The 14,369-nt window shown below is 41.1% G+C and overlaps 1 protein-coding gene across 9 annotated transcripts in view; it reads left to right on the top strand.

Moving 5' to 3' along the window:
- The window catches only part of ptprk (protein tyrosine phosphatase receptor type K), a 133,235-nt gene that overhangs the window by 91,601 nt on the left and 27,265 nt on the right, over window positions 1–14,369 (top strand). For all 9 annotated transcript variants that reach the window (XM_034075542.1, XM_034075541.1, XM_034075538.1 and 6 more), the window contains exons 12-20: window positions 8,075–8,257; window positions 9,177–9,296; window positions 9,644–9,753; window positions 9,872–10,073; window positions 10,166–10,271; window positions 10,684–10,753; window positions 11,038–11,160; window positions 11,750–11,824; window positions 12,080–12,116. In XM_034075542.1, coding sequence (XP_033931433.1) covers window positions 8,075–8,257; window positions 9,177–9,296; window positions 9,644–9,753; window positions 9,872–10,073; window positions 10,166–10,271; window positions 10,684–10,753; window positions 11,038–11,160; window positions 11,750–11,824; window positions 12,080–12,116 — 1,026 coding nt within the window. The remainder of the gene's footprint in view (window positions 1–8,074; window positions 8,258–9,176; window positions 9,297–9,643; window positions 9,754–9,871; window positions 10,074–10,165; window positions 10,272–10,683; window positions 10,754–11,037; window positions 11,161–11,749; window positions 11,825–12,079; window positions 12,117–14,369) is intronic.

Genomic DNA, 14,369 nt, shown 5'->3' with positions numbered 1-14,369 from the left:
ACCCAAACAAGAAATAGTCAAGCCCATAATATCCTGTGAAAAAAAATGGAGGTTTTTAAACTTTGGCTTTTTTCACAAATAACAAAAACCAGACATAATACTGGCATGTTAAATAGTGGACCTTAGAAGTACGAACACACCTTACAGCGAGGCAATCTGTTTCCCCTTTAAGCTCAGCTAAGCGAACGGGTTGAAGCCTCATATCATATAACCTGCAGAAAGGAAATACGCACATTTCCAAAAATGTCAAATAAAAATAAAAATTCTTATTTTGCCTGTTTTTAAATGCCTTTTTAATAATGTATTTGTTCTTAAATGTCGTTTGCTTTTAATCTGTAAAGCACTTTGAATCGCCACGTGCTGAAAAGTGTTATATAAATAAAATGGCCTTGCCTTGCCTTGCCTTGCCTTATTTTAAGGGAGGTAAATCCCTATCCTGTGTCCCACAACTCATTTGCATACATTGAAACACACACAATCCCTTTGCTAAATCCAACACTATATAAATTGGCCACAATTCTTCTACTCCCTGACAATTTCTGACGAATCCCTTCCTGTAGTTCTCATTGTTTGCCGTGTGATCAAGGTATCGCAAACCTGATGTATCAGCACACTCACACAAATGTGGATATGTGTTAGTTGAGATACAGACACACACACGGGGTAGACATGTTATTTAAATGGTAATGATTCCTTTGCTTTTTCTGTTTGGTTATGTTTGTCTGATCCCGCCACCTGTAGTTTACTGAATATTCAGTTTGATTTCAAAATGATGAAGACATGCACACTCACACACACTGTGCACAAACACCACGAAACAGTGATTCATTAAAAACCAACAACAGTAATAAGATACACAGCAGAAATCACTGCAGAGCAATTGATATAAGAGGGATGATTTCATCTCTTTCTCTCGTTTCATCTACCCTTTATTTATCTTCTGTCTTCTTCTTTCTCTTGTTCCTTCTGTCTCCAATTCCTCAATTGTTCTTCTTTTGTGATTCATTGCTCATGTCAAAAGGGTGAAAAATAATCAACTTGAAGAGAAAAGTGAGTGATTGTGTGTGTGCATGTGTGTGTGCATGTGTGTGTATAGTATGTGTGTGTGAGTTGATGAAGTAGCCTTTAATCCAAATCCTACACTTTCTGCTGAAAACCTTTTGGTCATGGCAAGTTACACACACACACACACGCACACATGTCACACCCACACACACACACACACACACACACACACACACACACACACACACACACACACACACACACACACCACACACACACACACACACACACACACACACACTCACTTACAGGCATGGTCAAACACAGAAGAGTGACACACTAAGCAGTATCGAGATGGAGAGAAATGTACACACACACACACACACACACACACACACACACACACACACACACACACACACACACACACACACACACACACAGTTCACAGAGCCACAGTATTTCTCGTATGTTGTACACACTCAGCATCACTTGGATTAATGGAAGAATGGAATCACACATTTCCAGACACACAGGCACAGATGTAGCAGGAATCACACACAATATATCAAATGTACTTATTTCTATATATTAAAACACACACACACCTGCACACACACAGTCAGCACTGTGATGCTTTAGGGGTCAGACTCTTAGCTTTTTCCTGGATCATTTCCAGCCACATGCAGATGCTTAGGTGGAGAAGATAAGCCTACAATTATATTAGGTATTACATTACATCGCATTTAGCTGACGCTTTTATCCAAAGCGACTTACAATAAGTGCGTTCGACCAACAAAATACAAACTTGAAGAAAACAGAATCATATAAGTACATCAGGTTTCATAGAGCAAAAACATTTCAAGTGCTACTCAACTGGCTTTAGATAAGCCAGCCCTTTATTAGTATATAAGTGCCTTGTTAATAGTTCTATCGCTCGAAGTGGAGTCGAAAGAGATAAGTTTTCAGTCTGCGCCGGAAGGTGTGTAAGCTTTCTGCTGTCCTGATGTCAATGGGGAGCTCATTCCACCATTTTGGAGCCAGGATAGCAAACCCACGTGTTTCTGCTGATGGGAACTTGGGTCCCCCTCGCAGCGAGGGTGCAGCGAGCCGTTTGGTTGATGCAGAGCGGAGTGCACGTGCTGGGGTGTACGGTTTAACCATGTCCTGGATGTAGGAAGGGCCAGATCTATTCGCAGCATGGTACGCAAGTACCATTGTCTTGAAGTGGATTCTAGCAGTTACCGGAAACCAGTGAAGGGAGCGGCGTGGTGTGGGAGAATTTAGGAAGGTTGAAGACCAGACGAGCCGCTGCATTCTGGATGAGCTGCAGAGGTCGGATGGCACATGCAGGCAGACCAGCCAGGAGGGAGTTGCAGTAGTCTAGGCGTGAGATGACGAGAGCCTGGACCAGAACCTGCGTTGCTTTCTGGGTCAGCTGGGGACGCATCCTCCTGATGTTGTAAAGCGTGTATCTGCAGCAGCGGGTTGTAGCAGCTATGTTTGCAGTGAAGGACAGGTTGTTATCTAGGATCACACCCAGAGTCCTTGCAGTCTGAGTCGCGGAAACAACAGAGGTGCCGATGTTGATTGTCAGGTCAAGAGTGGGACAATCTTTTCCCGGAAGGAAAAGCAGTTCAGTCTTGTCAAGGTTGAGCTTGAGGTGATGAGCGGACATCCACTGAGAGATGTCAGCTAGACAAGCAGAGATGCGTGAGACGACCTGGGTCTCTGAGCGGGGAAAGGACAGAATTAATTGGGTGTCGTCAGCGTAGCAGTGGTATGAAAAACCATGCGGGCTAATGACTGATCCGAGCGAGTTTGTGTACAAGGAGAAGAGGAGGGGACCAAGAACAGAGCCCTGAGGGACCCCTGTAGTTAATTGACAAGGGTCGGACTCGGACCCTCTCCAAGTAACCCTGTAGGTGCGGTCTTTGAGGTATGAGGTGAGGAGGGAAAGTGCAGAGCCTGAAACTCCAAGTTCTTGGAGAGTGCGAAGGAGGATCTGATGATTCACCGTGTCGAATGCAGCAGACAGGTCCAAAAGGATGATGACAGAGGAGAGGGAGGCTGCTTTAGCAGTGTGCAGTTCCTCAGAGACAGCAAGAGGGCAGTTTCTGTGGAGGTATAAATATAAAGATATATTTTGTGTAGGAACTGGAAAGATATAGTTAAAGGACAAATAGCAAAACATCTCAGAACTCCAAAAAAAATGCAATAACATTGCTGCAATACTTTACCATTTGAAATGAAAGGAGGCGTGGATTGTGACCTAAATTGGGCTGTTTTCGTTCTTAGCTAATTAAGGATACTCTATGCAAATGTCAAGACTCATAGAAAACAGGACATTTGAGAATGTGAACCAGAATTGGCGTAATATTTTAGGGGTGAGTGCACTGTAAAACCTGCACACAAAGGATTATCAGGAGTCCTGCCAGAGATACATCTTTGGTTTTTGAAGAGTAGGTCAGATTTTGATTTCATTTATTACAACAAGGATGTATCGCAACACTAACTCAACGTATCGTACACGATCAGGCCCCTTCATGCTTTAATTATATTCCTGTGTTTAAATTATTTCTTTGACTTTGTGATATGAGTGATGGTGAGAAGGTCGGGTTGTGTTTCACTACTCATTATGTCAAAAGGAGAAGATACATGAACATGCCTATGCACATAACCTTCAAGGTATGGCATAACACCTCAACAAAGTATACACTTTATTTTAATTACATCTTTATAAGTTGTTTCTTTCTCACATACGGAGAAGTTTGTTCAATGACTCGTTACCTTAACCAACCTGCTTATTGTGACTAAATGTTTTTAAATCTTCTTTTTCTTACCTTTCTTCTTTACATTCATTTTGTTGAGCTTGTCAGGGTGTCCGTGGGGTCTTGAAAAGTATTAAAAGTTGATAAATCAATTTAGCGAAAATGAAGGCTATTAAAAAGTATTAAACGGCATTTTCCAAGGTATCACATTTTGTAGCTTGTTTTCAATAAGTATATAAATTATCCAAAGAGGTTGTATTCTACAGTGTGCCTGAATGTAATCATTGCGTAGGTGTGTAGTGTAGATTCTGTGCTTGATAGCGCGCGAAGGTCCATTTACGCCGGTTGTTGAACAACATCGTTATGGGGAAATGCAAGTTTGCGTCCAAATGGTTGGAAGATAAGGAGGAAGGACAATCAATACTGTCTATAGTCAATGTGAGGTAAAGTGTGTCGCCAAGGTAACCGGTTAGAACTCAAAGTGGCGATGAGGTCTTAAAATGTATGGAAAGGGTCTTAAAAAAGGTCTTAAAAGGTTTTACATGTGACTTCAGGATTCCTGCATACACCCTGGCTTGTTGATGTGTGACATATCCCACCACTTAATGATATCTAAACCCTTTTTGATATTTATCTCCTAATTATCCTCTGCTTTGGCAAATCAAATTTCACAGAGCTTCAGCACAGAGTGTAAATTGAATGAATGAATGCTGCGGCGCACATTTTGCACCTTTCATGTGCTTAAACCTGGCCCATAGAGAGACCATGCCGAGAGAAAATGAGAATTAGAGACTGAATTCATAACGGGAGTTTCATTTGTCTTCCTCATGACAGTGGAGGGATTACCGTGAACTAATTGGACAGATTAACTTGGATTTAGCTGCATCTCCTGTCAACCTTTTCTGTATCCCCCTCCCCTTCGCTTTCCTCCTTTCTTCTCTGCTCTTCCTTAAGCTTCTTTCTCCTGCTCTATGTCTTCTTTACTTTATATTTATTGGCACCTTCTAATGCTTCACATTGAGGGACAGGGTATTTATTTGTTGCCCTCTGCATACTTGTATTTCATTTAGTTTAATTTCCTTTCCTTTTGTTTCCCCTTCTTTTTAATTCCAACCTCTGGATTGGGCTGATATGAAGCTTGCCGTCCTCGGTGTTATTGTTGGTGTTTATTGGTATTGTTGTTGTTTTCAAAGCTCCATCTGTGGAGAACAAAGCCTTTTAGTTCCAACATGAATCCCGCCGTTTGTATGTCTACCGGAGGAGGGAGAAGGGGAACAAGGCAGCCTCTGTGGCTTACCGTTGGACCGGGTCCCGCTCCAGTCTGGCCACGTTCCAAACTAGTTATCGTCTCTCCCCGTTCCTCCTCTCGGCTTCTTTCTCTCCCTCTCTCATCTTCCTCTCCCGTTTCTCTCTCTGCTCCTTTTATCCGTCCCTCGCTCCCTGCAGCCCCGGTTTCATTTCTCCTCGCATTGCTTTGTTTTTCCACTCTTCTTTACTCATGTTCTATGCTACTCTTTTTGCCTTCCTTCATTCGTTCTTTCTTTCTTATTGTCTTCCCTCCATGTGTTCATATTCTTTCATTGCCTCTCCTCCCACCTTGCCTTCTACCCTCTTTCACTATCTCCAGTCAGTAAATAGACAAAGATAAGCAGCAGTGCATTGTGGGCAAGGAAGGGAATGGGGTTTTGAAAAGCGTGTGTGTGTGTGTGTGTGTGTGTGTGTGTGTGTGTGTGTGTGTGTGTGTGTGTGTGTGTGTGTGTGTGTGTGTGTGTGTGTGTGTGTGTGACAGGCAGCGAGTCATATATTTTGTTTTAATTCCATATTGAAGAGCATCTCACTGTGAAGCGCTGTTAGCATCAAGAGACCCCAAAATCAATACAATTTATTACACTGCCTTAACCCGGTGTGTGGGTGTGTGTTTCTCCGTGTGTGTGTTTCTCCATGTGTGTATATGGCTGTGATTGTCCTAATAGCAAGGGTTATGGTGAGGATCAGAGGTATTGATTCAAACAGGAGACGGACAGACAGGAAGAGATTGAGCTAAAGGGAGAGACGGAAAAAACAGGAAGTCTCCTTCTCCCTTTATTTAAATGTCAACCATCCAATAACAGGTTGATGCCAACATGAGATGCTCCAACACTTTGGCTATAAACACACACACACACACACACACACACACACACACACACACACACACACACACACACACACACACACACACACACACACACACACACACACACACACACACACACAAGCATGCACACACACACACACACACACACACGCACACACACACACACAGATGAGCCCTCATATTTGCTCAGCTGACAATTACCTGCCTGGGTGTTTTCGCAACCTTTCTTCTATCTTCCTCATTCTCTCCCACATGTCGCTATGTCTCTTTATTAGCGAGCCATTCACATCTAAATGACGTACCAAACCTGAACATGTTTGTATTTGGCTTACAACCTGTGTGTGTGTGTGTGTGTGTGTGTGTGTGTGTGTGTGTGTGTGTGTGTGTGTGTGTGTGTGTGTGTGTGTGTGTGTGTGTGTGTGTGTGTGTGTGTGAGAGAGAAAGAGTTGTGTTTGTCCTTGACGATGCATTCTTATGAGAAGTTTTATTGAGGTGAGCAAACACACACACACACACACACACGCACACACACACACACACACACACACACACACACACACACACCTATACGTGCTCTGCCCAGATTTAATCCTGATTCTGTCACATCCCGAAGCGTGTGTGTAGGTGTGTGTATTTGGGTAATAATCCTATGTGTCCATGCCAGTGAGGTTTTCCGTGTGTGTGTGAGTGACAGGCAAATAATGGGTTGTCAGAAGAAGTCCTTGTGTTGTCTCCTCTGAGAGAGGAAGACCCAGAGAAAAACAGAGAGCTAGACAATGAGGGGTTGTGCAGAGACTCGCCTCTCTATTTAAGGTGAGCTGTTTTTATTAAGAAACCCTGGGAGGACATAGGGAAGCAGCTGGGTTACAGACGGAGAGGAAGAAGGAACCTCAACAGGTGATATCATGCCCATCAGTGTGAGGGAAGTCAGTTTACGAGGAACAATAAACAAAACTTGTAATTAAATGAGTTCTGTTTGTCCAGAGTCAATCTGCGAGGTCAGCATTAGAGCTAATGGATCATTGTTATCCGCTGAACCGGATTAAACTGGTTTTTGTTGTCAAGATAACAAATGAGGCTCTCAGATGTCAAATCATATGATATTAGCTGAAGAATAACAACAACGGTTCAAGTGATGGAATGTAACTAAGTACATCTACTCAACTACCATACATATTTGACATACACCTATTTACTTTATCTCACTATTTGTATTTCACTTTTTACACACACTCTAAGATGTTGCATGGCATAGAGTGTTTTGGGTCTGAATACTTATTCCATCGCTTCTTCTCTTTCAAAGCGTTGGACCTGTTTCAGACACAGATTCATTTGGTGTCTTTGTAGAAATGACAAGAACACAGCAACCCCTCTGAAGTAGATCTTCATCTAAAGAGTTGAAGGGTTGGAGAAGCAAACGTTGGTAATTTAAAATGTATTGCCTGAACTATAATGGCTGATGTTAGCAGACCGCAAGTGGATCATTTTTGGTTTTGTCTGTGTGTGTGTGTGTGTGTGTGTGTGTGTGTGTGTGTGTGTGTGTGTGTGTGTGTGTGTGTGTGTGTGTGTGTGTGTGTGTGTGTGTGTGTGTGTGTGTGTGTGTGTGTGTGTGTGTGTGTGTGTGTGTGTGTGTGTGTGTGTGTGTGTGTGTGTGTAGGGGGTGTGTGTGTGTGTGTGTGTGTGTAGGGGGTGTGTGTGTAGGGGGTGTGTGTTCTGTGGGTTATTGATCCAGTTAAATGAGCCAGTTAAGGTAATTAAAGCCCTGGGCAGGCCTGAGAGAAGGTACTGTAGATTATATTGACAATAAATAGTTCTGAGTTCACATAAAAGATGGAAACCTAAAGACGTGCCTTGAAGAAGTGATTGCATTTGAGAAATGGCTGAATGGCAGCGAGGAGCAGAAATAGACGATCGTAAAACCCCTCTTGTTTCATCTTGGTAAACGTTGACTCGGCACTCTAAAATGCAGCAAAATTAAAGTAAATGTTTGAAGTTCACAAAAGTACTTTTCACATTAACTCTAAGTCATCAAAGAATGGGGATTCATTTCCCATGTTATTCATGATCAGGAGGCGACAGTCTATTGCGGTTCTTATGACAATCTGGTTTAATGAGAAAACTCATCTTATTTCCCCCCATGTTCTCCTCGGTTTCTCTGTAGAACCCATGCGGACTCCTAAGAGGCTGAAGATAGCGGAGACTCGGTCCCGTCTGATCGCAGTGGATTGGGAGTCGTTGGGCTACAACATCACTCGCTGCCACACCTTCAACGTCACCATCTGCTACCAATACATGACCGCCAACAACCGCAGCAAAGCCGGCTGCCTGGACATGGACCCGAAAGGTAACGCTCACTTTGAACATTACTGTCAGTTAAACTGCTGTTTTACATTGACACCATAAAAAACATCATATTAACTGTGCAAGAGCTGCATTATGGGTATGTTTATTAAATACAAATTGTTGTTAACACCACCAGTACAAATGAAGCTGAATGAGAACACATCTTACTGCATTTTAAGAGGATACTCATCATTATGGAGTAGTTCAGTCGGAGACTGAATCTTTTTCTAATTATTGGTATTATTGGTATTCTCATTGGGATTGGCAGGAGTACCAGCCATCTTTCATTTCACAGGGAGTTAGGAATATATAAAATATTGATTGAAATAGCATCAGATTGCATTCGTAAATATATGCATCACAACATATACTGTATATTAGCAGTCCTAATAAGTAACCAAATGTTGGTGGGAATTTTGTACACTTACGATCGTAATAACATGCACTACTATAAGTCTGATCGACTGATTTGAATGCATTTCGTGTCGGGGATGAGCGAAGCAGGCAGGACCCAAACGCAAAACACCTTTATTCCAAGGCTAAATGAAACTAAACAGAACTCTTCCCCGTGAACAACGTCAAGACACACAAGGAACTAACGAAGACAGACAGAAAAACCAGAACTTAAATACACACAAGACTAATCAAAGAAACAAGAGACAGGTGAGGAGGGAGGAGAAAACACAGGGGCACCAGGTGAACACAATCGGGTAATCAGACAGAAAGCAACAGGCAAGACAGGGGGTGAAGACTCTTCAAAATAAAACAGGAAACCAAAGACAGGAAAAGACAAAACAAAACACAGGCAGATCGTGACATTTCGAGCTGTAACAAGTAACTAATCGAGAATCTGAAATATTATACATAACAGTTTACAGTAGAGTTGAGTTTTGTGTTTTTTCTTCTATTCTTCTCCTCAGCACCGCGCCACCTGGTTGGAAACCTGCCGCCGTACACCAACGTCAGTCTGAAGATGATTCTGACCAATCCCGAGGGGCGGAAAGAGAGCGACGAGACCATCATACAGACTGATGAAGATGGTGAGATACACAAAAGACACTTTATTTTTGTTATTATATTAATTTTTTTTTATTGTGCGTTTGTTGGCTTTCGTAAAAAAGGGCTAGAGCAAATGCTTCTTATGCTGTAGGATTATTAAAAAGCACAGAATATATGATACGAAGAACCTTTATTGCAGATATGTTTGGGAGTAGCACCGTAAATTAAGGAAGTACACGTATAACTTCGAAGGGTTCAATAAAGAAATCGCTGTGTGCTTTTCTTTTGTCGATATGTATTTTATAAGACTGTTTTTATATGAAGAACAACTTTGTTATGTCATTTTTATGAGCATTTTATAATTGTCCCTGTGTCTGTGTGTTAACAGTCCCAGGCTCAGTTCCCAGTCAGTCTCTCAGAGCCACTCCATTTGAAGACCGAATTCTTCTTTACTGGAAGGAACCGACTGAACCCAACGGAATCATCATACAGTATGAGGTACAGCAACCAGAAGCAGGGAACAATAATTGTTGAATAAGCACATCTATCACTAAGCTCACCTCAGAGGGATATACAGTGTGTATAATCCTTGTGTCTGCTCTCTGCCCATCCACAGATCCACTACAGTGGGGTGCGTTCGTTTGACCCCTCGGTGCCTCTCCAGCGGCCGGGGCTTACAGTGTCTCTGCCCTCCAACGCCACCCATCACCTGTTCTCTCAGCTCCACCCAGGCGTCACCTACCAGCTCCTCATCCGCGCCTCCACCTCCAAAGGGTTCGGCACTGCGACCACGCTCAACGTGACTACTAATATTTCAGGTAGGAAATACATTGTAATGACTTTTCGTCACATTCAGATAGTTAGTAAGGTGATTGATGGACACTCATGTTGAGTTATGCTCTGTCTTCAGCCCCAACAATAGATGAGTATGACGGATCAGAGGCCTTTCTGAATGAAACTGCAACAACCATCACCGTCCTGCTTAAGCCTGCCCAGGCCAAGGGAGCTCCTATAAGGTACATGCTAACATATACAAGTACTACCAGTGCATTTTCTTGCACCATTTTATTTTTATTTCTACTTGCACTATTTAAATGTTTGTTTATGTCTTATTTATAGTCTATGTTGCATTAACTAAGGAGCTTAACAAGTATATACAAATACATGAGGTAGTTTTTCTTGCAAATATGTTTTCGAACTCAATAAGGACCAAGCCTTAACATCTGCATGACAATACAATCATTGATCGTTATGATATTTATGACAACAATGTCATGTTTGAGGGGATTAACATGGAGGTATACTTAACATTTAACAGGTAGATAAACTCAATTTAGCAAGGTTTCATTAACATGACACTAAACTACACAACCTTTTTGAAAACTTTTTTTGTCAGTGTATTATGTAACATTGTCTTCTTGTCTACAGTGCGTACCAGATTGTGGTTGAAGAAGTGAATCCTCGATCACGCCGTCAAGCTTCTTCTGACTGTTACGAGGTAATTATGAATCTGTTTTACATACATGTAACAAGCCATGCCTTTGTTTCATACATGTGTTTGTTTGCTAACATTCATTTGAAAGACTTTCATCTCCATAAACGAAACGATTATAGAGTAGAAAGCCACCATTTTCTCTATAGACCTTTTGACATTTAGTTTCCAACTCTTATATAGTAGTCCTTTTATTTGCAGAAAATAACTCGGTCCATCCGGCTTGACTTGTGTATGTATGACAGATGTATAGACATATCATTTTAATATAAATACATCTTGTCTCCTAGGTCCCGGTGTCCTACCACAGTGCATCTAGCGGTGGATCTCCATATTATTATGCCGCCCAGCTGTCCCCCAGCAACCTGCCGGAGCCGCTGCCCTTCACCGTCGGAGACAACAAGACGTATCAGGCAAGCATTTTTATCTGAGCTACATATTCTGTGCGTAGTGCAGCAAAAATGTCAGGTGAAAAGATAAATCACATACAGTAGATACCATCGTAAACTCATAGCTCAAAATGCAGAAGAATATGTATGTGGAATACACAAACAAGACGTGGGGAAACCATGTTAATGATGGTTTTTATTATATATATGTGTTTATACTGTATATTCCTAATACATATTTGTGTTTATTCTGATTTTCTTAACCATGTGATAGTATATGCCAGGATGTTTTAGTTTATGTCGGTGTAGTAGTAGTAGTAGTAGTAGTAGTAGTAGTAGTAGTAGTAGTAGTAGTAGTAGTAGTAGTAGTAAAAAGTCCTGGGATAAGGACAAAGCAGTTGAACAAATCTACATATATTTAGTCCCTTCATTTTACCTAAACACCTATACATACTTACACTGCTTATATGCAATATATATATATATTTGTTACAATTGAAATGCGCTATTACTGGCTGCTACTTCAATTCCTGAGGCTGTAACAAAACTGTCATAAAATAACACTTTGCAATTTATTGATTTTGATTTCCGATGATCTTTTTTTATCCCTCAGGGTTTCTGGAATCCTCCATTGGCTCCGAGAAAGAACTACAACATCTACCTTCAAGCTGTTAGCAGCACGGAGAGGGTAAATACATGCTCATTTATATGAAGACTAAACACCCAGTGAACTCACAACGCTCACCTGCGAGCTGCCATGAATAAATATAATTATATGTACATATTCAAATATACATTAATTACACTTTAAGTACTTCACAGCTTCTATCTGAAAGCAGTAAGGACTTTGCTGTTGACATTCATCAAAACAACTGTCGGCAACTGAATATAAACTGTACATTTATTTACTCAGATATTTATATTGTGTTATCTTTTTATTCAGGAAACTAAGACACAGTGTCTGAGGCTGGCTACTAAAGGTAAGAAATGTACTGTTACTGATGTACTTAACATAAAAAAGACCACAGATGAGTATTATTTTGACAACCAGATGCAAACAAGGTGGTTTTCTGCTGCTGAGCAAAACATAACGCAGATTATTTGTAATGGTATTATAGTATATATATTATATATATAAACAATATATGTTTTCGTGTCTGGTGATCTGTGTGTACTGTATCTGCTGTTGTTAAGTTGCTTACTGTCCATTCATGATCATTGTTAATCTGATATGTATTATTATGACGGGTGTTATACCTTGATATTCGTGTTAGTGGTATTAGTGGGGACATAATATTGTTTTGCATAGAGAGAGAAAATGCATTCATGTCATGTGTTTGTGTGCACACTTAGGCCCTTGTACGCTCACGCAGTCTAAATGTGATGTTTTTATTAGCAGCCATATGTTGATAGATTATGAGACTGGTTTTAATCCCCCGGCAACATACAAGTTCACATATACACGCAGATACACACATAAGTGCTAACACACTTACCCACACACTGTTTTCAGGAAAGATCTTTAGAAATGCGGCTAATGGATCAGAATGTAGCTGCGTGCAGTAAGAACAAGGGTAACAGAAAAATACATTAACATGTTTTCAGTTAAATAGAAAATCCTGGTGGCTGCTAGCCTTGAGTTTCAAAGGACGGTGAGTTCATTTAAGTGTTTATATGGCTAGAGGAAACATAATAGAAAGCAAACAGACATATGGAAATATTTCTCATTTTTACTACAACTGTAGATACATTCTGGCTATTCTTAGCCTGGACCTTTTTAATACGTAAGCTAGAGGCTTAGCACAATGCTATGTCAAAAAGGGCTCAAACTAACACTTGTTTTTATTATTAATTATCCTGATGATTTTGTCTGTAAAAAATATTCAATAATGGAAAATCTAGTAATTATTCAGCTCCACGGTCATTTAATTAACAAACAGGAGACAGATTGGAATAATTTTATTGTAGGAATTACTTTTTTAATTCTAAGACATTTGTTAGTTTTCTATATCGTTAACACAATCTGAGATAACAGGTGAGAAGTTAAAGCCTGTCAGTGTATAGAACATTGTTATTATATCAAATCACTTGAATGTTGTATTTACAAGTCATCTTAGCCCTCTGGTTTGTATGTTGTTTTCTTTTAAAATCAGTTATAATCCCTTTCTGCACTCAGCCCATAGTCCTTTGTTTGACCTTCTAACAAAGGAGCATAAAACAAGGCAGTAAAAGTGACACAATGTGCAGCACAATCAGCCGTAATTATTGTCGAATGAGTAATTACTGCTGGTTGATTAGTGTATTTTTATAAAGACTCATCAGGGGACAGACACTGTGAACTAGCTTAGGTGATAAATACTGCGGTGTGTGGCTCCACGCCGTGTCCTTGTCCCTTTCAAATGAAACCATAAATAATTGTAAAATACAATAAGGGCCTGTTGGAAAAGAAGTGGATTTTAAGCTGATGTCTCTTTAGGTCATGGAGTTGAATGTGATCTAGACATTTTGAACAGTTGGCTCACAGGAAATTGATCCCATGGGATGGCTTAAGGTGTGGTTCAGTCCTTCCAGCAAGTAAGGTGTCATGTTTTAAAATAAGACAAACATGTGGGAAGTTTTACTGGGGGTTGTAGTTTCTAGAACAGGTTGGTTGTTTAACCGAAGGCTGCTACAAAGAAATGTCTCTTTAGCCAGAGGAGGATTTAGTGAAGCTGAACTTATTTAAGTTTTTTTTAATAGGCAGAAAGACACACTAATGGAGAGTCCCTATTTTCTCCCTCCGTCCCTCTGCATGTGTGTGCGCGCTCAACCGTGCATCCGGGAGGGAGGATTAAGCGACGGTGGTCCTATTAGGTCATCGGGGGTATTGTGTATTGTCATTGCTGCCTCAGGGTGTCTTTTGTGTGTGTGTGTGTGTGTGTGTGTGTGTGTGTGTGTGTGTGTGTGTGTGTGTGTGTGTGTGTGTGTGTGTGTGTGTGTGTGTGTGTGTGTGTGTGTGTGTGTGTGTGTGTGTGTGTGTGTGTGTGTGTGTGTGTGTGTGTGTGTGTGTGTGTGTGTGTGTGTGTGTGTGTGTGTGTGTGTGTGTGTGTGTGTGTGTGTGTGTGTGTGTGTGTGTGTGTGTGTGTGGCTGTGTGGGCACATTGTTAGTGTACTGACCTGGATAATTTTTGTACAGACATTAAGAGCCACCGCCGACATTATGAGGTCAGGTCTCTGAAGCTTTTAAAGATTTT

This window comes from Pseudochaenichthys georgianus, chromosome 24 (assembly GCF_902827115.2).
Source record: "Pseudochaenichthys georgianus chromosome 24, fPseGeo1.2, whole genome shotgun sequence".
In the NCBI taxonomy this organism is placed as follows: domain Eukaryota; kingdom Metazoa; phylum Chordata; class Actinopteri; order Perciformes; family Channichthyidae; genus Pseudochaenichthys; species Pseudochaenichthys georgianus.
Note: the sequence above shows the minus strand (reverse complement) of the source record. Positions and strands in the feature narration are given on the sequence as shown.